At 42.2% G+C, this 27,341-nt stretch overlaps 1 protein-coding gene across 4 annotated transcripts in view; it reads left to right on the top strand.

Moving 5' to 3' along the window:
• The window catches only part of thsd4 (thrombospondin type 1 domain containing 4), a 59,559-nt gene that overhangs the window by 1,792 nt on the left and 30,426 nt on the right, over positions 1 to 27,341 (top strand). For 2 of the 4 annotated variants that reach the window (XR_012394117.1, XM_073930103.1), the window contains exons 4-7: positions 1,378 to 1,589; positions 3,326 to 3,572; positions 4,296 to 4,398; positions 7,480 to 7,616. Coding sequence is in view for 2 of the 4 variants with exons in the window: in XM_073930103.1 (XP_073786204.1) it covers positions 1,378 to 1,589; positions 3,326 to 3,572; positions 4,296 to 4,398; positions 7,480 to 7,616 (699 nt within the window). In the remaining 2 variants the exon portion in view is untranslated. Of the gene's footprint in view, positions 1 to 1,377; positions 1,590 to 3,325; positions 3,573 to 4,295; positions 4,399 to 7,479; positions 7,617 to 21,783; positions 21,996 to 27,341 lie in introns of those variants that run through there. The other 2 variants (XR_012394118.1, XM_073930104.1) reach the window with 1 other exon arrangement.

Below are 27,341 nucleotides of genomic sequence, written 5' to 3'. Positions count from 1 at the left end.
CATTAGCCCCTCCCCTTTATCAGTAGCTCCTTCTCTTCATCATCATTAGCTCCTCCCCATCATCATCAGTAGCTCCTCCCCTTCATCATTAGCCCATTCCCTTCATCATCATTAGCCCCTCCCCTTCATCATCAGTAGCTCCTCCCCTTCATTATTAGCCCATTCTCTTCATCATCATTAGCTCCTCCCCTTCATCATCATTAGCTCCTCACCTTCATCATCAGTAGCTCCTCCCCTTCACCATTAGCCCATCCACTTCATCATCATTTGTCCCTCCTCTTTATCAGTAGCTCCTCCTCTTCATCATCAGTAACTCCTCCCCTTCATTATTAGCCAATTCTCTTTATCACCAGTAGCTCCTTCCCTTCACCATCAGTAGCTCCTCCCCTTCATCATCAGTTGTTTCTCACCTTCATCACCAGTAGCTCCTCCCCTTCACCATTAGCCCATCTACTTCATCATCATTGACCCCTCCCCTTCATCAGTGGCTTCTTCACTTCATCATCAGTAGCTCCTCCTTTTCACCATTAGCCCATCCACTTCATAATCATTTGTCCCTCCCCTTTATCACTAGCTCCTCCTCTTCATCGTCAGTAGCTCCTCTCCTTCATCATTAGCCCATCTACGTCATCATCATTAGCCCCTCCCCTTTATCAGTAGCTCCTTCCCTTTATCATCATTAGCTCCTCCCCTTCATCATTAGCCCATTCCCTTAATTACCAGTAGCTCCTCCCCTTCATTATTAGCCCATTCCCTTCATCATCATTAGCTCATCCTCTTCATCATTAGCCCATTCCCTTCATCATCAGTAGCTCCTCCCCTTCATCATTAGCCCATCTACTTCATCATCATTGACCCCTCCCCTTCATCAGTACCTTCTTCACTTCATCATCAGTAGTTCCTCCCCTTCATCATTAGCCCATCCACTTCATCATCATAAACCCCTCCTCTTTATCAGAAGCTCCTCCCCTTCATCATCAGTAGCTCCTCCCTTTCACAATCAGCTCCTCCCCTTCATCATCAGCCCCTCCCCCTTATCATCATCATCATCATCAGCCCCTCCTCTTCATCATCAGTAGCTCCTCCCTCTCACCATCAGGTCCTCTCCTTCATCAGTAGCCCCTCTTCTTTATCAGTGGCTCCTCCCCCTTTATCATCAGCCCCTCCCCTTCATCATCAGCCCCTCTGCTTTAAGTGTTCAACATTATACACTAGTACAAGTGCATCATCCAGATATTTAAACATATTGAATTAGAGTATGATGAATGCACTAATAAGAGTGCACAAGTGTGTGATTTGGGACGCACCTGCTGTAATATTGACTGTAATTTGTTTCCTCATATTCACACACACACACACACACACACACACACTCAGGTGGGGTCTGGTGGTTCAGACAGAGCGACGCTCAGCTGGTGGAGCTCCTGGGGTTCATGGGGTGAATGTTCACACTCCTGTGGTGGAGGTGTTCAGGGACAGAGCCGAGTGTGTGTGCAGCGTAACACATCAGCAGCGGCGGTGGCAGAAAACACACACACACCTGCACAGGAGCATCCAAGACGAGACAGCGGCAGCAGATCTGGACGAAGGTGTGGAGCATCTACAACACACACACATATACAGTATATACACTAACCGGCCACTTTATTAGGTACACCTGTCCAACTGCTCGTATATGCAAAAATCTAATCAGCCAATCACAGGGCAGCAGCTCACTGCATTTCGGCATGTAGACATGGTCAAGAGGATCTGCTGCAGTTCAGAGCGAGCATCAGAATGGGGAAGAAAGGGGATTTAAGAGACTTTGATCGTGGCATGGTTGTTGCTGCCAGACGGGCTGCTCTGAGTATTTCAGAAACTGCTGATCTACTGGGATTTTCACGCACAACCATCTCTAGGGTTTACAGAGAATGCTCCAACAAAGAGGAAATATCCAGAGAGCGGCAGTTCTGTGGGCGCAAATGCCTTGTTGATAAGGTCAGAGGTCAGAGGAGAATGGCCAGACTGGTTCCAGCTGATAGAAAGGCAACAGTAACTCAAATAAGCACTCGCTACAACCGAGCTCTGCAGAAGAGCATCTCTGAACACACAACACGGCCAACCTTGAGGCGGATGGGCTACAGCAGCAGAAGAGCACACCGGGTGCCGCTCCTGTCAGCTAAGAACAGGAAACTGAGGCTACAATTCACACAGACTCACCAAAACTGGACAATAGAAGATTGGAGAAACGTTGCTGCTCTGATGAGTCTCCATTTCTGCTCACACATTCGGATGCTCGGCTCAACAGCATGAAAGCATGGATCATCCTGCCTTGTATCAGCGGTTCAGGCTGGTGGTGGTGGTGTAATGGTGTGGGGGAGATTTTCTTTGGGTCCATTAGTACCAATTGAGCATCAACGCCACAGCCTACCTGAGTATTGCTGCTGACCATGTCCATCCCTTTATGAGCACAGTGTCTCCATCTTCTGATGGCTACTTCCAGCAGGATAACGCAGCATGTCATGAAGCTCAATCATCTCAGACTGGTTTCTTGAACATGACGATGAGTTCACTGTACTCAAATGGCCTCCACAGTGACCAGAGCTCAATCCAATACAGCAGCTTTGGGATGTGGTGGAACGGGAGATTGGCATCATGGATGTACAGCCGACAAATCTGCAGCAACTGTGTGATGCTATCATGACAATATGGAGCAAAATCTCTGAGGAATATTTCCAGCAGCTTGTTGAAACTCTGACATGAAGGATTAAGGCAGTTCTGAAGGCAAAACAGGGTCCAACCTGGCACTAGTAAGATGTACCTAATAAAGTGGCCAGTAAATGTATATAGTCTATGTTTAATAGAAAATACTGAGAAATTTCCTTGCTTTGTTAAACCTCACTTTTAGATTGAGAAATATTTCTTAAAATGTCATACTTTTGTCTTCATCTTCACTGTATATCAATTTAAAAATGTATTTTATCACTGTTGAATTAATTGATAATAAAACACAGCCAAAAATTGTTTTCTTCTTGAGTTTTAGTCTTATTTCTAGTCCAAATATCTAAAAAATCTTAAATCAAGAAGCGTTTTCTAGACAAGCAAAAAATATAGTCTTGTTTACAAAAATAATGAGTCAAAATAAAGTGAGACTTTTCATTAAAACAAGCAAAGTAATCTTGTTTTTGCTTTGAAATAACATTTTTTTTTAAATAGTTTATTTTGCTTGCTTTAATAAAAAACTCACTTCATTTGACACAGAAACCCTTAGTAAGAAAAGCATGTCTTCAATGTATGCTGGACTGCATTCCTCTTATTATATGTGTATTTTCTCCACCTGCTGAAGGAAAGTGAACACGAGCCGCATCAGTCCAGGGATGTACGGATACGGCAGGATTTCATTCGTCAGTCCATTACAGAGAGACTCCAGCCGGACGTCCCGACACAAAACCACACGATCAGCATCAGTGTTTAGACAGCAGAGTTTCAGGACACACCGCAGAAACACACAGAGAAACACAGAAGAGCATGAACCCCTGCCAGACACCTCCTGCCCTGGAGCCCCGGTGCAGCACAAGATCTGCAACACCACGGTAAAATCTGCAGGAAAACTCTCCTTACCATTAGCTGTGTTTCTGTACAATGATGCGGATTAGATTTATGCATAAAGTGCAGTTTATTTATAAACTAATGTGGAGAGGATCACGTGCTTATGATTGATCACAGCCGGTCCTGCATTATCCAATCTATGATTGACCAATCAGACGATTCCTCAGCCACTATAAACACCCTCAGCTCCATATCACTGCCATCTTCCTTTTGAAGAATCCCCCCTTCCACCCCTACTCCTCCTCCTTGCCTAGATGGGCGGCACGGTGGCCCAGTGGTTAGCACTGTTGCCTCACAGCAAGAACGTCACTGGCTCTAGTCCTTACTAAGCCAGCCAACGTTTCTATGCAGAGTTTACACATTCTCCCCATGCTCACGTGGGTTTCCCCCGGGTTCCTCCCACCATCCAGAAACATCCAGCTTAAGTTCATTGACTAATCCACATCAGCACCATAGACGTGCTGCTAGTCATTAGTTATCTCTTCAGAGTGATCACTTTCTGTTCATGAGCTACTACAGCAGGGGAGTTCTCCAGATCTACCTGAGCTCAAACTCCCCTTTCACCCTGCAAACGGGAGGGAGCCCTGGGCTCAAGGATCTAATAAGCTCAGGGCTCTCTCCCGGGACAGCATGCCAAACTAGCTTTATAATGTTTATAAAGCTTTATATGTCTGTGTGTGTGTGTGTGTGTGTGTGTGTGTTTTCAGCCGTGTCCGTCCTCCAGCAGACCCGTCAGAGAGCTCCAGTGCTCCTCCTTCAACTCGCAGCTCTTCATGGGCCGCCGCTACCAGTGGGAGCCCCTGCATGACGGTCAGCACATCCTCCATGTCCATCAGCTCCAGAGATACTCATGTTTGACCTCATTCCGCAATGAAAAAACTCGTTTTCGCAAATGTTTTAGAACTTCTCATTCAGTTTCCTACGGGAGAAATGACCAGCAGTAATAAACAGCAGAAAACAGTCAAACTACTCGCTCTACAAACAAGTGTGCTCCTGATTTTAGATAGATTGCTTTAAAATGTAATTGTTTTCCTCCATAATTTATAGTACTTATTAGGCTGTGCAATTGATCGAAAATTCAGTTTTAATTTCAGCTTGTAACCATTATGAAAAAACATGAATCGAGATGAAACGATTATTGCATCAAACGCCGCCCCCTTTCCAGGTGTGCACATTAGTTGCTCTGCAAAGCTCAGTTCCACGTGAACATTACTAAAAGCATGTGCTGTAATGCAGTGTTTGCAGCACAGGATGCGCATCGTTCATTGATGTACATTCGTATCAATCACGTTTTTAAAAGATCGAAAGAGCGCATGCTGTTGTGTGTGTGCGCTCAGCCTCAGAGATGAGCAGAGCACACGCATCTGAAGTCATCTTAATGCGAGCGCTGTAATGGTCAAATACATGCAGATTTGTGTTAGAGAGCGATGTTTAGTGATTATTCATATTAACCCTCATTTAATGTTGAGAATCAAAAGACATGTGAAAGAGAAACCATAAATCAGAACCATACTGCTCTTAAAGTGACAGTGCGCAATATTCCTGCTGCCCACTGCTTTTAATATTATTACTCAAACAACAACAGGAGAAAATCCCTCACTGCTCTTGACTGATGGACTGCTGGAGCAGTAGGTTTTTTTCTGACAGTAAAGCTGCTTAAAGCACAGTTTGTTTCATATTTTATTATTATTATTATTTTATTAATTTTTAATATTAATTATTAGCAACCCCTTTCCCCTATTTCTGTTTAGCAGAAAGATTTTTCAACTCATTTCTGAACATAATAGTTTAATAACTCATTTCTAATAGCTGATTTCTTTTATCTTTGCTGTGATGACAGCACATAGTAAATGACTAGATATTCTTCAAGATACTAGTATTCAGCTTAAAGTCACACTCAAAGGCTTAATTAGAGTAATTTAGGCAAGTCGTTTTTTTCTGCAGACAACCTAAAATATATTGCTTAAGGGGCTAATAATATTGACCTTAAAATAGGTTTCAAAATATTTAAAACTGCTTTTATTCTAGCCGAAATAAAACTAATAAGACTTTCTCCAGAAGAACAAATATTATAGGAAATACTGTGAACAATTCCTGAGTCTGCTCAACATAATTTGGGAAATATTTATAAAAATATAATAATAATTTCACAGGAGCGCTAATAAGTCTGACTTCAACTGATAATCGTTTTGAATAACCGTGATTACAATTATGACCAAAATAATCGTGATTATGATTTCTCCATAATCGAGCAGACCTACTTAATATGTAATGATATTTAACTATTTAAATGACATAAAATACATTTGTGCTTAAATTTGACTTGAAAAATGTGTAAGACTCCTGTAAAGATGTCGTATTTGTGATTTCGTGATGCTGATTTTGTAAACAGGACTTTTCTGAAAACTTGCATCAGTGTATTTGTATAGTTGTATGCCTCTGCTTTGTGATGGAGTGTGTGTTTGTGAGCTGCAGTGCTGCAGTTGTACAGCAGAGGGCAGTGGAGGGAAAATATTCACAGCTGTTTTACTTTTTGTACAACCCAAAATCAGAAAAAGGTTATAGGATATAACAATAGAAATCAGTGATTTCTGAATTTACTTTGACTTGTATTTCATTGCAGACAACACAACAAACATTACTTAATGTGTTCCTCAGGATTTTGTAGTTTTTTCCTCAAATAAACACACATTTCAATTTTAGTTTGTGCAACACATTTTTAAAAAAAAGTTGCTTCAGTAAAGCATTTCCCACTTTGTAATGTTGTCATTCCTTTTCACAACACTTAAAAGACGTTTAGGGACTGAAGACACCAAGTGATGAAGAGTTTCAGGTGTCATTCTGTCTCATTCTTCCTGTAAACAAGTGTGGGCAACAGTTCAGGGTTTCATTGTCGCATTTTGCACTTCAAAATTTGCCACACATTCTCTGTTGGAGACAGGTCGGGACTGCAGGCAGGCCAGTCCAGTATCTGTCTCCTCTTCCTCTGCAGCAGGACAGTAATGTGAGCTGAATGTGGTTCTGCATTGTCTTGTTGAACTCTGCATGGGCGTCCCTAGAGAAGAAGGCAGCATATCGAGCTCCAGAATCCCTCTGTGCTGTTCAGCATTAATGGAGCATCACAGAAGAGCAGGTCACCTTCGCCAAGAGCACCGACTCAACTTCAGACCATGACAGAGCCGGGCTTTTAGACTTGTTGCTGGTGTCAGTCTGGATGATCCTCTTTTTCTTTGGTCTGGAGCACACGGCGTCCATTTCTCCCCAAAAACACCTGAAACACTGCTTCATCTGAGCGCAGGACACGTCTCCACTGTGTGATGCTCCATCCCAGCAGCCTCTGAGCCCAGGGAAGTAGACGGCGCTTCTGGACACTGTTAACATAGGGCTTCTTTATGGCACAGTGCAGTTTATCTGGCGTTTGTGGATGCAACTCTGTATTGAAGTGATTGACAAAGGTTTGCCGCAGTAGTGCTGAGCCCATGTGCTGATCTGGCTTATAGATGAATGAGGATTCTTGATGCAGCGCCCCCTGAGGGGTCGGAGGTCACTATTCACCTGATCACTGCCCTGAACTGATCCTGTTACTGATTCTGGAGTGTGCTGCAGCTCTGAATGACAGGAGAGGATAGAGATTTACACGTCAAGTGAAGTTGACCAGACAGAACATCAGATATTGTGTGTTCATAATGTCTAAATCAAACACAAGTCAGAGGACATTTGGAAATCTCTACTTTCTTTTTTATTTGTGTTCTCCATACTGTGTCATCTCTTTCTGATTTAGGATTGTACTTTAATATAAAGTTTCATTTGGTTTCTAGTAATGTTCTGTGTATATTTGTGTGTGTGTGTGTGTGTGTGTGTGTGTGTGTGTGTGTGTGTGTGTGTGTTTAGAGTCCACTGATGTGAGCTGTGAGCTGAACTGTCGTGCCGTTGGTTTCCGCTTTTACGTTCGTCAGGCGGATCGAGTGGCCGACGGGACGTCCTGTGGGCCCGAACACGCCGCTGTGTGTGTGGATGGAAAGTGTGTGGTAGGAGTCTTGACTAAATTTACTATTTATATTCTTTTACCTGCAGATGATGTGATGCCCAGTGTTGGGTGCACTAAAAATGATTTTCTTATTTAGAGTTTTGTCTTGTTTCTGGTTCAAATATCAAAAAAATCTGAAAACAAGACGCATTTTCTAGATTAGCAAAACATATAGTGTTGTTTCCCGGAATAATGAGCCAAAATTAATTGAGTTTTTCTTTGAAACAAGCAAAATATTCTGCGGATGGGGTAAAATAAACCTAGTTTTAGCTTTTAATTAACACTATTTTGCTTAATCCATCGGCAGATTATTTTGCTTGTGGCAGCAGAAATTAAAGGACTTCATCATGTTTCATGACTTTTTTTATTTGGACTCATTGAATCTATTATGGGCGAAGCAGTGGCGCAGTAGGTAGTGCTGTCGCCTCACAGCAAGAAGGTCACTGGTTCGATCCTCGGTTCAGTTGGTGTTTCTATGTGGAGTTTGCATGTTCTCCCTGCGTTCGCTTGGGTTTCCTTCGGGTGCTCCGGTTTCCCCCGCGTGATTAGGGGGCCCCGCGTCGTCGCGATTTTCAATAAACTCTTGGGAACAACTGTGGTCGGAACCAAAGTTCACAGGTCTGTGTTCTCTGAACACCTCTCAAGCGGTGGACTACTTCATTCTGATTGCTTGCTGCCAATGTTGCCAACTTAGCGACTTTGTCACTAGATTTAGCGACTTTTCAGACCCCCCTAGCGACAAATCTAGCAACTTTTTTGTGTGTTATTGGAGATTTTTTTTGACTGTCATTTGTCCATACTGTACCGTCCCTACTCTTCTCAACGAGCTGCGTGTGATGCCGCCGACCCCTCCCCCGCCTCACAGCACTGACAGGCGGCCCAGTCAGTCCTCGTACAGCAGCCTCTCCCACCTGCAGCCCGAGAGCAGATCACCCCTCTGCGTACCGACGACAAATGATTTAGCACAGGCAGAGTGAAGGTATTTCCCTTGTACAGCCAAACCGATCTACTTCTCCTTTATTTTAACAATTTATTTGGACCATTTATTCTTTTCTTGTTCACAATCACAGATATTTTAGTGATTTTAGTTTCTGAACTTGTCTGAGTTTATTACATATGAGAGATTACTGCACATTCACTACACATCTATAATGACATACTGTATTCAAACAGCAATACATTTAGTTAAATAAACATGCTTAAATAAAGTGTAGTGCAATTATAAATGCCCCTTTATTAACCATAGGCTGTTAAACAGAAACGGTAGAACGTGATGACGTAAGTGATATGCAAATTGACGTATGACGTATTCCCCCCGCTTCATCAGGGGGCCCCGTCAGCGGTCCCTGCAGGGGGGCCTCCGCATTTTGCGCTACGCCACTGTTTCCCCCACAGTCTAAACACATGTGGTACAGGTGAAGGGGGTCGGCTAAGTTGTCTGTAGTGTATGAGTGTTTGTGAATGTGTGTGTGTGGATGTTTCCCAGAGTTGGGTTGCGGCTGGAAGGACATCCACTGCGTAAAAACTTGCTGGATAAGTTGGCGGTTCATTCCGCTGTGGCAACCCCAGATTAATAGTGGGACTAAGCCGACAAGAAAATGAATGAATGAATGAATGAGTCTATTAATGATCCACAATACTGGATTTTGTGTGTTTTTGTGAAGTGTTCATTTTACAGTTGTGTGATAGCTTCATCTGTGTTAGCCTCTAATCCTAAACTAAAATCAGATTAGTGAGGTTTGCGGTGCTTTTCTTTCCTAGATTGGACTTCTTTAATTTCCTTGACTTTGCATCAGTGTATTTGTATAGTTGTATGCCTCTGCTTTGTGATGGAGTTTGTTTGTGAGCTGCAGTGCTGCAGTTGTACAGCAGAGGGCAGTGGATTCACAAATATTTTACGTTTTGTCCTTTAATATAAAGTTTAATTTGGTTTCTAGTTCAGATATTTGAATGCCGCACACCCACAAATGAGCATAAATATGTTACTCTTGTGTAAAAAGCATCGTCATGTGTTATTTTAGCTTAATTAACAATATATTTCAGTTTATATAAATAATTTGGGTGTTTTTTTTTGTTTGTTTACCTTTTGCTTTTAGTTTTTTGTCTTAGTAATTTTGTTTTATTTTGTTTTGTCTTAATTATTATCTTTTTCATTTATTAAAGTTTGAGTTTTTGTCATTTTTTAGTTTAGAATTTAAAAAAAAAGTTAATTTATGTATTTACATATATTTAATGAGTATATATTAGATAAAAAGTTCAATTATTGATAATTTTTGTTTAATCTGTGTTTAATATTGAATAAGCTGAATTGGGCCGTCACATTGGCGCAGTGGGTAGCATGAACTCCTCACAGCAAGAAGATCTCCGGTTCGAACCTCGGCTGGGCCAGTTGGTGTTTCACTGTGGAGTTTGCACACTCACGTTGGCGTGGGTTTCCTCCGGGTGCTCCGGTTTCCCCCACAAGTCCAAACACATGCAGTACAGGTGAATTGGGTAGGCTCTGTAGTGTGTGTGTGAATGAGATATATGTGTATGGGTGTTTCCCAGTGATGGCTTGCAGCTGGATAAAACATATGCTGGATAAAATGAATCAATGAATGAGCTGAATTGTGATTTTAAAAAGGCATATTATTATTGCGTGTGGCTCAGTGGTTAGTGGCCTCACAGCAAGAAGGTCTCTGCTTTGAGTGTCGGCTGGGCCAGTTGGCATTCCTGTGGAGTTTGCATGTGCTTATTTATGGATATATTTTGCAGTGTGTTCTGTCTGCTGTTGGTTATCTGTAATTCAGATGAGCGTCGCTCCTCGTTCTGCTTGTGATTAACGGTAGCTGAGTGTCTGATTTGGTGGATCTGTAGTGCTTTGTTAGTGGATTATCCACACTCTCAGTCCAGCCGGAATCTGCCCGTCGTCCAGCTGTGCTTCTTTCAGACACGTCACTTCAGCAAATCCTGCAGAAGCAAGATGTAACACAGACGCCGCAGCAACACGCTGTCTGCAGGTTAAAGGTGCTGTTGGTGGCGTTTCTCCCGAATTCTTCTGAGGTCTGGAGAATAATCACAGATCAAGATGAAGATCCATCACTCGTACACAGCTGAAGACTAATATTTCCTATAATGATGTCTAATTGAGCGAGGAAATTTCACACTATTTCCTCTAATATTTGTTCTTCTGGAGAAAGTCTTATTGGTTTTATTTGGGCTAGAATAAAAGCAGTTTTTAATAGTTTTAAACCCATGTTAAGGTCAATATTATTCTCCCCTTCAGCAATATTAGTGTTGGATTGTCTCCAGAACAAACCACTGTTATACAATGACTTGCCTAATCACCCTAACTTTACCCTAATTACCCTAGTGAAGCCTTTACATGTCACTTTAAGCTGTATAGAAGTGTCTTGAAGAATATCTAGTCTAATATTATTTACTGTCATCATGAAAATGGGAAAATAAATCAGTTATTAAAAACTAGTTATTTATGATTAGAAATGTGCTGGAAAATATAAAATAATGTTTATGAATAATTTTTATTAGACTTCAGCTGTATGTGTATAAAAGATGATTCGATGAGCACACTGCAAAAAATGCTTCTCTTGCTTACTTCCTATCTTGTTTCTATGAATATATAATAATAATAATAATAATAATATATATATTTTTTTGTAATGTGCTGTTCAAAAACCAAAAGCACAACAAATTATTAAATCAGGAAGCTTTTACAAGCAACTTTTTTTTTTTTTTTTAGAAAAAATGTCAAAGTCAAAAACGAGCAAAATAATCAGAGAATGGTCTAATTAAAATAAGGATATTTAAAAGAAGATTATTTTTTCTCCTCCACTCTCAGATTATTTTACTTCTTTTAAGGAAAAACTCACTTTTGACTCATTGGGCCATATAAAATAACAATTTGCTGTTGTATAATGTTATTATTATGATCAGTATTATTTATTATATCCATATTTATATTTGTTTTATTAAAAACAAGCTTAGATTTGTCCACCTGTCAGGTTTTAGACCATATGGGGCACAGCATGTGTTTTAGGATATAACTCAGGTTTTTGAGCACACTTGGTCATTATTGTTCATTTATTCGTTTGCTGGAAATTAGAACTGAATTTAGAAATAGTTTTAAAACGAATCTTTGCACTTAACAAACAAAATTTATTATTTATAGACTAATTGATGTCTGTGTGTAAAGGTTTCCCTATCCAAGAGTGAAAGTGAAAGTGATCCATTATCTCTCATTCTCACGCAGTGGATGCTCTGTTTAACAGTTTTCTGTTAACTGTGAACTGTTTGCTTGTGAAATGCTCAGTTTTTCCACTCAGACTTACTTTGCATCCTGTAAATAGCGAATGCGCTCTTGGCGTGACGCAGCTGGCTCTTAAAGGGAATGGGAGATCAGACTGTAATTGGTTTATTCTTAAAACACACCTATAACTCATTAGGAAAATAAACTCAACCCTTTTAGACCATGCGCCGAAGCGCAAAGCAGATTTCCGTCCTTAAATTAGCAGAAACGCGTCCTGACACGCCCTGAAAGCGTTTGCGCCCTGCGTTTTGCGCTCTGCGCATGGACCGTCAAAATAGAGCCCTTTATTTCTGAAGACAAGATCATTTTAAACAAGCCCCGGCTGTTGGTTGTTGCTATGAGGTTAGGGTGTTGCTAAGGTGTTTTTGGTGGTTGCCAGAATGTGACAATGTAGTTGTTCTGAGAGTTCTTAATGTGATGTTTGAGTGTTCTAAGCAGTTGCCAGTGTGTTACTAGGGCAGAACTACGGCCCGTGGGCTATATGCAGCTTGCTGAACACTTTCATTTGGCCAGCAAGAGAGTTTTTAAAATGCTGCTTCTGAGTAACAGTTTGTTTCAGAATTAGTAAATTAATGATGCAATACTAGTGAACGCCATGTGATGGCAGTATTGCACACGGTACAGTTAGTGCAACCAGTAGAATTACTCGACCGTTAAAGACTGAAAATGAGTCAGGCAAAAAAAAGGAAAATTTGACTGAATGTTGTGTGTTTAAGGAAGAATGGACAGCAAAATACTTCCTCACCAATATCGGACAGAAAGTGGTTTGTCTAATATGCCAAGAAAATATTGCTGTTTTTAAAGACCACAATCTGAGGAGCCGATCACACCGAACGTGCTTTATGCATTAAGAGACGCCTCTTTTGAATGGTTTGCTAATTGCCGCACGGGTTTTGCATGCTGCTTATGCGCCCTGAGCGCCTCGAGTTTTAACTGTAGCAGACTCCAGACTTTGACACCCTTGTGAACAGAGGGGACCAGGCTCATCGTTCACATTAACACACTCATAATAACATGACTTGGAATAACAAAGACTAAGATTCTTCTTCTGTTTTATCTCATAGTTTTATATGGTTGATATCAGCATATTTATAAAAGTTTAAATGAGATTGTTGTGAATTTGACTCAAATGATATCATAATTATTGGTTAAATGGGTTCATTTTTGTCATAGAATATATTCTCCATGCATACATCCACTTTAAAAAGGTCTTTTATCAAAGATTTTGGTTTCATCAAGTTGTATGATGATTGATCTGTATATTCTAAAAGCACTGCACATTAGATTATTGTACATTTGACTGAATAGTAAACTTGAAGAATTATTTTAATGTGTTAATATGAGATTTTTTCTATCAGACAATATCTTTAAAAAAAATTATTACATTATTATTATTATTATTATATTTTATAAGGGATTGATTTATGATAATTGATAAGTAAATATAAATAGCAGTGCAAATTAATTTGACTTAACAATATTTAAAAAATCTGTTTTGTGTTAATGCGACATGTTTCTGTCCGATATTACATGCTCCATGCATACTGCCACAATAAATACAACTATAAAGTTATTTTTTAAGGATTTGGCATGTGGCCCTTCACTTGGTTTGCAAAACTTGATGTGGCCCTCGGGTCTAAAAGGTTTGCCCACCACTGTACTCGGGTGTTTTCGGTGGTTGCCCGGTTGGCTTTAATTGCTGAATGGTGCTGTTCATGGTGTGAAGTGGTTTGATGTGCTGGTGATGTTGGATCAGTGTAACTCCAGCTGTAGACCAGACTGAGGGAGTTTCACCATTTCTCACAATGAAGAAAAGAAAGAGCCTTTATGAAGGGAATCCCACTGAGCTCCGAGCTGTAGCTGAATGCCAGAGAAGCGCGTGTGTGTGTGTGTGTGCGTGTGTGTGTGTGTTTACAGCTGGACCCAACAATTTAAAGTCATTTTTACTTTTCAAAATATAATACTTTTGTTAATTAAACACTTTAAATTTCGTAATTGACTGTAATTGCGTTGCATTCAGTGTGTGTGTTTTACTAGCTCATGATTTCCTGACTGTGGTCTTTTAATACTGTAATTCACTGTAAAACACCATACGGACATTTTAGCTTCTCTCCTTCGGCTGGTTACAGATATATTAAGAAATACCATTCGACTTACGCTTCTCCAGTAAACGAGGGACCATACAGTAGACATTACTGCTGCAGTATTTTAATGTAAAGCGGTGTTGAATCCACAGGCAGTGAGTTCTTCAGACTGTAGATCATGGGCTGGATTCTCAGGGAGTGCATGATGTGGTATAATATATACATTTAATACAGCATAAGTCTTAATGTATAGAAGCATCTGCCTAAAGCATTACTGTAGATGTGTGTGGATATGTGCGACAGCATCAGTGCACTGAATGAGTGTGTGTGAGATCGAATACTGCAGGGAATCCCACCGGAAAACACCATGAACAGTGAGAGCGCAGAACCAGCGGCACTTTCCATGAAAGGGTCAAACTCGGGTCTCGCTAATATATCTAAAAAAGCAATAAAGACACTAATCTCAAGTGCTTTAGAGAGAGACGGTTAAATTAAAAGTCATATATTTAATGTCATCTGTTGACAAGGATATAATACAAACGCAGATGGTTAATTATATTCTGGTATTATCAATTGCATTATTGCATGAATAATATAGTCCTTTTAAATACAAAAAAAGCATTAATAATGTCGATTTAAGGCTGTTCTCACATATCATGATATAAACCATCTCATTTCCCAAAAGCAAAATGTATTTTATTTGTCCATATGTTATATGTTGATACATGTGTGGTTTTATGGTTGCTAGGGTGTGTAGGGGGTTGCTATGGTGTTGGAAATACTGTAAACATATATTTTTTCTTAATATTTGTTAATGATAGACTATTTATATTGTCTATCATTCAATAGGGAATTATAAATAAGGAGTTATACGATATACACTAAGCGGCCACTTTATTAGGTACACCTTACTAGTACCGGGTCGGACCTACTTTTGACTTCAGAACTGCCTTAACCCTTGGGGGCAGAGATTCTACAAGATGCTGGAAATACTCCTCAGAGATTTGGCTCCATATTGTCATGATAGCATCACACAGTTGCTGCAGATTTGTCGGCTGCACATCCATGGTGCCAATCTCCCGTTCCACCACATCCCAAAGCTGCTCCATTGGATTGAGCTCTGGTGACTGTGGAGGCCATTTGAGTACAGTGAACTCATTGTCATGTTCAAGAAACCAGTCTGAGATGATTGAGCTTTATGACATGCTGCGTTATCCTGCTGGAAGTAGCCATCAGAAGATGGAGACACTGTGCTCATAAAGGGATGGACATGGTCAGCAGCAATACTCAGGTAGGCTGTGGCGTTGATGCTCAATTGGTACTAATGGACCCAAAGAAAATCTCCCCCACACCATTACACCACCACCACCAGCCTGAACCGCTGATACAAGGCAGGATGATCCATGCTTTCATGCTGTTGAGGCCAAATTGTGAGCCGAGCATCTGAATGTGTCAGCAGAAATGGAGACTCATCAGAGCAGCAACGTTTCTCCAATCTTCTATTGTCCAGTTTTGGTGAGTCTGTGTGAATTGTAGCCTCAGTTTCCTGTTCTTAGCTGACAGGAGCGGCACCCGGTGTGCTCTTCTGCTGCTGTAGCCCATCCGCCTCAAGGTTGGCCGTGTTGTGTGTTCAGAGATGCTCTTCTGCAGAGCTCGGTTGTAACGAGTGCTTATTTGAGTTACTGTTGCCTTCCTATCAGCTGGAACCAGTCTGGCCATTCTCCTCCTCTTGCCCATTCTGATGCTCGCTTTGAACTGCAGCAGATCATCTTGATCATGTCTACATGCCTAAATGCGTTGAGCTGCTGCCATGTGATTGGCTAATTAGAAATTAGTTTTAACAAGCAATTGGACAGGTATACCTAATAAAGTGGCCGGTGAGTGTATATGGTTGCTAGGGTATTTGTAGAGGGTTGCTAGGGTGTTGGAAAAACTGGACTTTTTTATTGGATCTGAAATACACATTTAACATTATCACCAGTTTCTCCCTTCTCTAATATTGGGTTAGGCACACACAGCTATTGTCTTCATGGTTTCTAGGCTGTAATCTGCAGCATATTTAGTCAGTGGCATTGTGGTGATGCTTCATGTTGATGAAGTGTGCGTTTGATATCGTGGGGGTCTTAAAGCTCGTCTCTGGGGTCCTCTGTGAACCCTCAGGCTGTCTGCAGCGGCCAAAAGTAATGTGATTTCAACACGCTGTTAGTTCCGCTCGTCAACGCCTGTTTCTTACATTCAGCTGTATTTATCGCTGTGCTGCTCGCTGTAGGTTCACATTAGGATCTGAGTGTAAGACCTGTGAGAGACTGATCACCACAAACACTCACACGCTCCTCTACTCCAGCGGCTTTCAAAAGCATTGCTGTTTAGTTGCTAGAAGGTTTATGGTTGCTTTGTAGTTGCTAAGGTGTTGTTGGGTGATCGCTAACAACAAATGGTTGTTATGTTGTTCTTAGTGGTTGCCAAGTGAGACTATTCACATCACAGTACTGCCAGTGGATCGCTAGGGTGCAGTCTCCAAAGTGTTGCTATGTGGTTCTAAAGGGTTGGCAAGTTGTAACTAGGATGCATTGAATGGTCTCCAGAGTGTTGCTTTGTGATTGTTTTGGTGTTCTAAAGGGTTGCCAGGATGTTACTAGGGTGCAGTGAATGATCTCCAGGGTGTTGCTTTGGGGTTGTTTTAATGTTTTAAAGGTTGTCTTAATGTTGCTAGTGTGCTGGGAATAGTCTGCAGGGTGTTCCTATGTGTTTATTGTTTTTGTTGTGGTGTTTCAATTGTTGCCTGGGTGTTGTTAGGGTGCTGTGTATGGTCTTCAGGGTGTTGCTATGTGGCTTTTATTGAGTTTTACTGGTTGCCATGATGTTGCTAGGATGCTGTGGATGGTCTCCATGGTGTTCCTATGTGTTTGTTATGGTGTTTAATGGTTGCCAGGCTGTTTCTTTGATGCTCTGATTGGTGTCGCAATGACAAACACCACATAGCAACTCCCTAGATACCATTCACACCACCCTATTACCAGTGTGTTGCTAGGATACTGTTGAAAGTGTCCAGGGTGTTGCTCTGTGGTTGTTATGGTGTTTTAAGGGTTGTCAAGGTGTAGCTCGGGTGATGTAAATGGTCTCCAAGGTGTTGCTATGTGGTTGTTATGACGTTTTAAGGGTTGTTGTCATGTTGCTAGTGTGCTGGGAATGGTCTGCAGGGTGTTCCTATGTGTTTATTGTTTTTGTTGCGGTGTTTCAATTGTTGCCTGGGTGTTGCTAGGGTGCTGTGTATGGTCTTCAGGGTGTTGCTATTTATCTTCTATGGAGTTTAACGTTTTTCCAGGATGTTGCTAGGATGATGTGGTTGGTATCCAGGGTGTTCCTATATGTTTATTATATTTGTTGTGGTGTTTTAATTGTTGTTGCTAGGGTGCTGCAAATGGTCTTCAGGGTGTTGCTATGTGGCTTTTATTGAGTTTTACTGGTTGCCATGATGTTGCTAGGATGCTGTGGATGGTCTCCATGGTGTTCCTATGTGTTTGTTATGGTGTTTAATGGTTGCCAGGGTGTTTCTTTGATGATGTTCTAAATGGTGTTGCAATGACAAACACCACAAAGCAACTCCCTAGATACCATTCACACCACCCTATTACCAGTGTGTTGCTAGGATACTGTGAAAAGTGTCCAGGGTGTTGCTCTGTGGTTGTTATGGTGTTTTAAGGGTTGGCAGGGTGTAGCTAGGGTGATGTAAATGGTCTCCAATGTGTTGCTATGTGGTTGTTATGACGTTTTAAGGGTTGTTGTCATGTTTCTAGTGTGCTGGGAATGGTCTGCAGGGTGTTCCTATGTGTTTATTTTATTTGTTGGTGTTTTAATCGTTGCCTGGATGTTGCTAGGGTGCTATATGTGGTTTTCAGGGTGTTGCCATGTGGCTTTTATTGAGTTTTACTGTTGCCATGATGTTGCTAGAATGCAGTGGATGGTCTCCAATGTGTTCCTATGTGTTTGTAATGGTGTTTAAGGGTTGCTAGGGTGTTTCTTTGATGTTCTGTATGGTGTTGCAATGACACACCACATAGCAACTCCCTAGATACCATTCACACCACCCTATTACCAGTGTGTTGCTAGGGTGCAGAGAATGGTGTTGCTATGTAGTTGTTTTGATGTTCTAACGGTTGTAAAGTTGTTGCTAGGGTGCTGTGAGTTTTATCCAAAGTTTTGTTATGTGGTGGTTATAATGTTTTAATTGTTGCTAGGGTGTTTCTAGGGGGCTGTGAATGGTCTCTAGGGTGTTGTTCTGTGGATGTTGTTTTTTCAGGATTACCAGGATGTTGCTAGAGTTCTGTGAATGGTTGCTAAAGGGTAACTATCTGGTCGTTATGGTGCTTTAAATGTTGTTAGGGTGTTTCTAGTGTGCAGTGAATGGTCTCCAGGGTGTTGCTATGTTGTTTTGTGTTCAGGATGTTGTTGCTAAAGTGTTCTGTTTGAAGGCTTCTTTCCTCTGGGTTTTCTCTCGTCTGTGTGATTCTGTACGTTTAGCTGTGCTCTCGTTGATCGTCGTTGATTTTATGGTTTACAGAAGTGGAGTCTGGCGGTCTCATCCTGCCTGTTAAAGTCATCGCGAGCGCCTTTACCTTCCACAGTCATATACATCTGGCCTTGTGTTGTGGGAGTAATTTCCCAGATGTATACAGGAACCAATTTCTGAACTTCGCACATCTAAATCGCTGTGTTAACGGGCTCTAAAATGTGACGCGCACACACACACACACTCAGACAGAGGTGTAAACAGAGCTTGATGCAATCTTCCAGGTTGAAGGGTTTTAGTTGTTGAAAGTCTGAAGCACTGTGATGACGGACTGACAGGGGACTGAGGCCTTTTACAGTCAGTACAACAACATTTCAGATCTGCAACAATGAAAGCTGGAAACATGGAGAGCTGCAGACCAACATTAATGACACAAAGACCCTCACACACACATTTATATCTGAAACAACATCATATCATGCAGAGATAAGTCTCTAGGGTAGTTTATGTGCAACTCTCACATGGTCGCCCACTGTAGCAGAGCAGGGCTGCGCCCGGTCAGTATCTGAATGGGAGAGCACATGGGAAAGCTAGGTTGCTGGTGGTGTTAGTGAGACAGACCTGTGGTCTGTGTGGGTCCTAACGTCCCAGTATAATGAAGGGGAGTCTATATGAGTGCAGTTTTTTGGATGATGCGTTAAACCAAGGTCCTGACTCTCTGTGGTTTAAAAAAAAAAACAGGATGTCCTTCGAAAAAGAGTAGGGGCTTAACCCTGGCATCCTGATCCTTGTCAGCTGGTCTGTCCACCATATCAGAATTAGCTTCATCACTCTGTCTCCTCTCAGAATCAGAATCAGGAAGAGCTTTATTGCCAGGTATGTTCACACATATGAGGGATTCGTTTTGGGGACAGAGCTTCTACAGTGCAACAGAATTACAGAGACAGAACAAAAACATATCATAAATATATTTTAAAAATTGATGTAAGAGTGCATGCAAATATACAAATTGACAAGTGTATACTGGTTTATAACTATATACAACATTATATGTGCAGCTGTTATGCGGAAATTGGCATGTAAAGTGTTTATGTGTCTAAAAGGAAGTGATGTTGGTTCCACAGTTATTATCATCAAGTGTTCATGAGAGGGATTGGCTGAGGGAAGAAGCTGTTTCTGAGTCGGACTGTTCTGGTGTGAAGTGCTCTGTAGAGTCGACCAGAAGGTAACAGTTCAAAGAGGCAGTGTGCTGGGTGTGAGGGGTCCAGAGGGATTTTGACTTGCCTTCTGCTCGCTCTGGATAAGTACAGGTCTTGAAGAGTAGGGAGGCTTGTACCAGTGATTCGCTCAGCAGTCTGAACTATTCGACGTAGTCTTCAGAGGTCAGATTTGGTAGCTGAGCTAAACCAGTCATTGAAGTGCAGATGGAAGTGTAGAACCGTTTCAGCTGCTCCTTTGGAAGGTTGAACTTCTTCAGCTGACGAAGGAAGTGCAGCTTTTTTGAGTGTGAGTGCTCCAAATCCAACCCGGGCTCATTCTGGAAACGTAGCCCCGCAGTCGTTACTGCGGACCGCGATTTACGTCCCGGGAGGTACGTATTCGAGTGTTTTTTGTTTTCGCGGATCCGCGAGAGGCCGCTGTGCGAGCTTTTTCGCGTCTCGGGCGCCTCTCGGGAGCGCGCGCCGCTCGCGCCCGTGCGCCGTTCGCGCCCACGCCATTCTCGTGTGAAAAGCTGCCGGATTGGCCGACTCGGCCGCCCTCCACTTCCTCCTCCTCCTCCTCCTTCCCTAAACCCGAGCGACGGTTCGCAAAAGCCGTCCAGAAAAAAAAAGCAAAAGCCCTCGTCTTCGATTTCAACCGCGTTTTCGGATCCCGCCGCGTTCTCGCCCTTATTTTTCGGATTCTGTTTTTCGTCTTACCTGATTTCTGGAACCGCTGTTCCCCGGACTCGATCCCGGTTGTCGTCCCCGTAACCGACGCAACGCTGTGAGCTAAGCAGACAAACTGGTTGCATCGGGAAAGCCCTCCACTCGGATGTGAGTCGTCGCCGGCAAGCGCGAAGAGGAGGGGTGGAGCGGCGCCACACCGCCCCGCAGCGTTTGCTCGAAAAAAACTAAACGCGGCCTTACGTACCTCCGGCCACATAAATCGCGGTCTCCAGAAACGTCCGCGGGGCTACGTTTCCAGAATAAGCTTGGGTTGTCCAAATCGGGCTCAGTTCAGTTCTGTTGGCCGGCCCTGGCCTGGTTAAGAGGTGTGCCAGAACGCTGTTCGGTTGGGCTTTGGCGCGGTACGCTTGTAGCATGAGTGCAAATTGAGCCTGAAACTGAAGATGCAACATCACTTTTAAGAGACTGTTTCATATGGATTTCATAATCATTCTTAGTGTTCACTGGACACGAGCTGTCAGAGTTTGTTAAAGTCACAAACCCCTCACTGGACTGTCCGTCATTCGGATGAGACGTTAGGACGATGATTAAAATTCCCATGGCACTTCTAGTAAAGAGTAGTGGTGTAACCCCGGTGTCCTGGCCAAAGTCCCTCAATCGGCTCTTACGATCATGGCCTTCCAATCTTCCCCATCCCCCGAATTGGCTCTATCACTGTCTCTCCAGGCCACCTCTAGCTGGTGTGTGGTGAAGCACTGGTGTCCTGTGGCTGCCGGAGCATCATCCAAGTGGGTGCCGTCTTAGGGTGTATGGCCTTACATGATAAATGCGCCAAATAAATACACATTACATTACACGTCAGCTGCACCTTCAGCAAACGTCCCAGTACCTGCAGTACGAGGACTTTATGAACATTTATGAGCGTCAAATGTGCTGGATCTGTTTGGCATAATAATTACCCGGGTTTCCCTCGAGTTCCCCGGTTTCCTCCCACCGTCCAAAAACATGCAGCTTAAGTTAATTGACTAATCCAAACCAGCCCCATAGACATGCTCCAGTCAGTAGTTATCTCTTAAGAGCGATCACTATCTGTTCATGAGCTACTACAGCAGGGGAGTTCTCCACATCTACCTGAGCTCAAACTCCCCTCTCGTCTTGTAAGCAGGAGGGAGCCTCAGGCTCGAGGATCTTATGAGCTCAGGGCTCTCTTCCGGGACAGCATGCCAAACACACTTTATAATCAATCATCAGCTGAGTGTCATCCTGAAACTTTTCAACTCTCTCTCTCTCTCTCTCTCTCTCTCTCTCTCTCTCTCTCTCTCTCTCTCTCTCCTCCTCCTCCAGCTCAGTTTTCTTCTCTGTGCTCGGTGTGTGTGTTTAGTGTGTGTGTGTGTGTTCAGAGAGACACTGGCTGCGCAGGAGCCGCTGCGGCTCGTAATCTGCGCTCCAGGAGGACGACACAGTTGGACAGAGAGACACGTGCATGTGTGTGTGTTTGTTTGCGTGTGTGTGTGTCATGATGCTGTCAGCCGTCGCTCTGCTGCCGCTCGTCTGCCTGCAGATGTGTGTCCTGGGGAAGCCGCGGTTGCAGGTCTGTGTGTTTCTCCATCTGTGTGAGGCTTAGGGGATTACCATCTTTGTGATTTACGATCTTTAATTATTGGAAATGTTTGTGGGTGAAGAAGTTAAACTTTAGATGTGCAACTTTGACATGTTAATATTAATTAACATCAAACATTCGCAAAATAGAAATGAGCAACAACACACAGTCAGAATTTACAGTCTGAGACGGTTTGATAATGTTAGCTTGACTTTACTCATCAAAACAATGCTCAAAATAGGTTTATGTCTTGTTTCTAGTACAAATATCTGAACGTTCTGAAATTAAAAAGCACTTTCTAGACAAGCCAGTAATATTGAGTCAAAATTTAATGAGTTTTTACTTTAAACAAGCTAAATAATCTGCCAATGGGGGAAGCTAAATAATAGTGTTTTTTCCTTTTGACATTATATTATTTTTCTTCTCCTATTGTCAGAATATTTAGCTTATTTTAATGAAAAACTCACTTGACTCTTAGGGCTCTATTATACACGCGGCGCAATAAGGCGCAAGATGTGTTTGGTGTGATGTGTTGCTATCTTCAGACCAGCACAACAGTCATTTTCCTGTTTTGTGCCACGTTGTTTCAATAGCAAACGCATTTGTGCATCTTTGTGGACTCATGTGTGTGTGTGTGTGCAGGTCTATATAGGAGGTGTGTTAAGGTGCATTGCTGGTGTGTTGCTATTTTGAGGAACTGAAATAGACCGCACCATTGACCAATTAAAAGCTGCTCTAAAGTCCAGCAGAGTGTGTAACTCCTCGTTTCCACTGACTAGAACGGTACGGTTCGGGTCGGTACGGGTCACCTTTATCACCCTACTGAAAAATCCAGCTTAAACCAGCCTAGGCTGGTTGGCTGGTTTTAGCTGGTCGACCAGGCTGGTTTTAGAGGGGTTTTGGCCATTTCCAGGCTGGTTTCCAGCCATTTCCAGCCTGGTCTTAGCTGGTCAGGCTGGAAAATGACCAGCCAAATCCAGCTAAAACCAGCTTGACCAGCCTGGTTTAAGCTGGACATAGCTGGTTTTGGCTGGACTCCCAGCTTGGCTAGGCTGGACAAGCTGGTTTTAGCTGGTCATGTCCCAGCCTGACCAGCTAAGACCAGGCTGGAAATGGCTGGAAATCAGCCTGGAAATGGCCAAAACCCCTCTAAAACCAGCCTGGTCGACCAGCTAAAACCAGCCAACCAGCCTAGGCTGGTTTAAGCTGGATTTTCCAGCAGGGCAGGCTTGCGTTTCCACCACAAAGGTTATTCATTCATTCATATTTTATCAAGTTGCATCAGTAAAAAAAGGCATTCATTCAACGGCATTAAAATACTGTTACACGGATATAAAAGGTGTTAATTAGGTAGATGTAGCTATGTAGTTGCTAGGGTGTTATTGTGTGGTTGCTGGGTGGTTACCAGGGTATTAATGTGGAGTTGCTAGGCATGTTGTAATTGTTTGCCAGAGTTTGTTTCTGTAGATAAGTAGATTGTTTCTTTAAATATGCATGCTTCTAAATAGTTGCAACAGTCTTGCCTTGTAGTTGTTAGGGTGTTGTGGGTAATTGTCAGTAATTGATTGCCAAAAATGTTGCAACTGTTTGCCAGAGTCTTCAACATGAGTTAAATAGGCAGAAATGTTGTTACAGGGAATAATAGGTGTTAATTGTGTAGTTTCTAGAGTGCTGCCATGACATTGCTAGATTGTTGCTCCGGCGTTGGTTTGTAGCTTTTAGGATGTTGTAGATCATTTTCAGACTGTTGATTTGAGGTTGCTAGGGATTTTGCATCTGGTTGTGAGGTTGCTAGGGTGCTGCTTTGTGGCATAGTGTTGCTAGGTTGTTATTGTGTAGTTTCTAGGTTGCTCTGGGAGTTTACCAGGGTTTTACTACAGAGATGTTGATTGTTGCCATGCACTGTAGTTCCTTAGGGTGTTGCCGTATAGTTGCAGTGTTGTTGCCATGTAGTTGTTAGGATGCTTTGGTGAATTGTCAGACTGTTTCTTGGAGGTTGCTAAGAATGTTGATTCTTCTGGATAATTTAAATGAGCAGAAATACCTTTACAGTGAATAATAGGTGTTTATTGTGCAGTTGCTGAAGTCTTGCCATGACATTGCTGTATAGTTGCACCGACATTTCTTTTTTAGTTTAAGGATGTTGTAAATAATTTTCAGACAGTTGTTTTGTGGTTGCTAGGATGTTGTTAGGAGGTTAGGGTCTAATAGAGTTTGCTATGTTCTGTTGCTTTCACTGTGGGAATCTGTGGTTACTAGGGTGTGATGAGTTTGCTATGCTGTCGCAGTGTTGCTCTGTGGTTGCTAAGGTGTTGTTATGGTGTTGCAGTGTTGCTCTGTGGTTGCTAGGGTGTTGTTATGAGTGTGTTATTGTGTTGCAGTGTTTCTTTGTGGTTTCCAGGGTGTTGTTATGAGTTTGTTATGGTGTTGCTCTCTGGCTTTCACAGTGTGAATCTGTGGTTACTAGGGTGTTTTGAGTTTTCTATGGTGTCGCAGTGTTGCTCTGTGGTTGCTAGGATGTTGTTATGTGTTTATTAGGGTGTTGCTGTGTGGCTGTCACAGTGTTGTTTTGTAGTTGATAAGGTGTTTTTTTTGTTTGTTATAGTGTTGCTGTATGGCTGTAACAGTGGTGTTCTGTGGTTGCTAGGGTGTTGTTTTGAATTTGTTATGGCGTTGCTGTATGGCTGTAACAGTGGTGCTCTGTGGTTGCTAGGGTGTTGTTATGAGTTTGTTATAGTGTTGCAGTGTGGCTGTAACAGTGTTGCTCTGTGGTTGCTAGGGTGTTGTTATGATTTTGTTATTCTGTTGCTGTCTAATTGTTATGGGGTTGCTGTGTGGTTGCTAGGGTGTTGTTATGAGTTTGTTATGGTGTTGTTGTGTGGCTGTTACAGTGGTGCTCTGTGGTTGCTAGGGTGTTGTTATGAGTTTATGGTGTTGCTATGTGGCTGTAACAGTGTTGCTCTGTGGTTGCTAGGGTGTTGTTATGATTTTGTTATGGTGATGCTGTCTGACTGTCACAGAGTTTCTTTGTGGTTGCTAGGATATTGCTGTGAGTTTGTTATGGTGTTGCTATGTGGCTGTAACAGTGTTTCTATGTGGTTGTTAGGGTGTTGTTATGATTTTGTTATGGTGTTGCTGTCTGACTGTAACAGTGTTTTTTGTGGTTGCTAGGGTATTGTTGTGAGTTTGTCATGGTGTTGCTATGTGGCTGTAACAGTGTTTCTATGTGGTTGCTAGGGTGTTGTTATGATTTTGTTATGGTGTTGCTGTCTAATTGTTACGGGGTTGCTCTGTGGTTGCTAGGGTGTTGTTATGAGTGTCTTATGGTGTCACTGTGTTGCTCTGTGGTTGCTAGTGTGTTGTTATAAACTTTCTATGTTGTTGCTGTGTTGCTGTCACAATGTTGCTCTGTTAATGCTAGGGGGTTGTAATGAGTTTATGATGTTGCTTAGTGGCTGTCACAGTGTTGCAATGTGGTTGCTAGGGTGTTATGTATTTGTTATGGTGTTACTGTCTGGCTGTCACAGTGTTGCAATGTGGTTACTAGGTTGTTGTTATGAGTTTCTCATGGTTTCAGTGTTGTTCTGTGGTTGCTAGGATGTTGGGATGAGTTTGTTATGGTGTTGCTCTGTGATTGCACAGTGTTGCAATGTTGTTGCTAAGGTGTTGTTATGGTTTGTTATGATGTTGCTGTATGGTTGCTAGGATGTTGTTATGAGTTTGCTATGTTGTTACTGTGTTGCTGTCACAGTGTTGCTCTGTGGTTGCTAGGGTGTTGCTATTATTTTGTTATGGTGTTGTTGCCTGGCTGTCACAGTGTTAATATGTGGTTGTTGGGGTTTTGTTATGCGTTTAATATGGTGTTGCTGTTTTGCTGTCACAGTGTTGCTCTGTGGTTGTTAGGGTGCTATGATTTTGTTATGGTGTTGCTAAGTGGTTTCTAGGGTGTTGTTATAAAGTTTCTTCCATGGCATTTATAGGGTTTTGTATTTAAATGAATGTGAAATATATGAAGATTACTTTAAGCCATTAGTTTTTTGCTTGTTATTATTAGTATGTGGATTTAAGCATGTCCTTGAGAGAGGGATTGTGACGTTTATTCTTTGCTTTGGTGTGATGCGTGTGAATGATCCGCACAGATGGTAAGGTCACGCTCACTTCCTACAGTACATCCCTTCCATCATTAGGATGTCAAACGCTGCAGATACGACACCGCAGAGGCCCTTTAAATGTCAGCGCTGGCCTTTTTAATAACAGGATCTGAGGGATGAGAGAATGAGTGCAGTTGCCGGTGTTTAGTGCCATGTTTATGCCAGCTGTGAGAAACTGAACAGCAGTGGTGTAAATAATGTCAGCGGCGCGCCACCGGCTATTTTAGCGCTTTACAGGAGGCTGCTGTGTGTTTACAGTCCTAACCTTGACCTCAGGCTCAGGGCGTCACTCATTTGTGCAGACAGTTTCCCTGGTGTTGATGTCAGCGCTTATGAATCTGCAAATCACAGCTAATCTATAGAATGGCTGATTTATTCTATGAAATATCAATGGAAATATCAGAGTCTTACACGCATTGTCCTGTTCTGTAGAGCAGCAACAGATGATTTCTACCTAGAAGTGCTGAAAAGTGATTGTTCACAGAAAAACTTAGCAACTTATTATGCACATATTAAGTAAAAATACTTGACAGTTTGTTTTTTATCACTTAGCAACTTATTTTATTCATTGTATTCAGATTATAGACATGAATCAGTTATGTGTGGTTGCAAAGGGGTTGCTAGGCAGTTCAGGTTTGTTGCTAGGCTGTTTTGGCTGGCTGCTATGTGGCCTCTAGGCTGTTCTGATTTATTGCTAGGGTATCCTGAGTGGTTGCTAGGCTGTATTTGGTTGGTTGCTAATATATTTTGAGTGTTTGCTAGGATGTTCAGATTGCTTATTAATGTATTTGAAGTGGTTGTTGTGGTTGGGTGCTAGGGTAAATTGAGTGGTTGCTAGGCTGTCTTGGTAGGTTGCTATGGTATTTTGAATGGTTGCTAGGCTGTTCTGTTGGTTGCTATGGTATTTTGATTGGTTTCTAAGCTGTTGTTTGGTTTATATGGTGTTAAGGTATGTTGTGTGGTTGCTAGGCTGTTCTGGTTGGTTGCTAGGCTGTCCTGGTTGGTTACTAAGATATTTTGAGTGGTTGTTAGGTTGTTCTAATCAATTGCTATGGTAATTTGAGTGGTTGTTGAGTTGTTTTAGTTTCTTTCTTGTTAGGTTGTTCTGGTTGGTTGCTAAGGTGTTTTGAATGGTTGCTCGGCTGTTCTTTTTGGTTGCCAATGTATTTTGAATGGTTGCCAGGCT

Source organism: Danio rerio, chromosome 18 (genome assembly GCF_049306965.1).
Source record: "Danio rerio strain Tuebingen ecotype United States chromosome 18, GRCz12tu, whole genome shotgun sequence".
In the NCBI taxonomy this organism is placed as follows: domain Eukaryota; kingdom Metazoa; phylum Chordata; class Actinopteri; order Cypriniformes; family Danionidae; genus Danio; species Danio rerio.
This window is presented reverse-complemented; position numbering and strand designations above follow the sequence as displayed.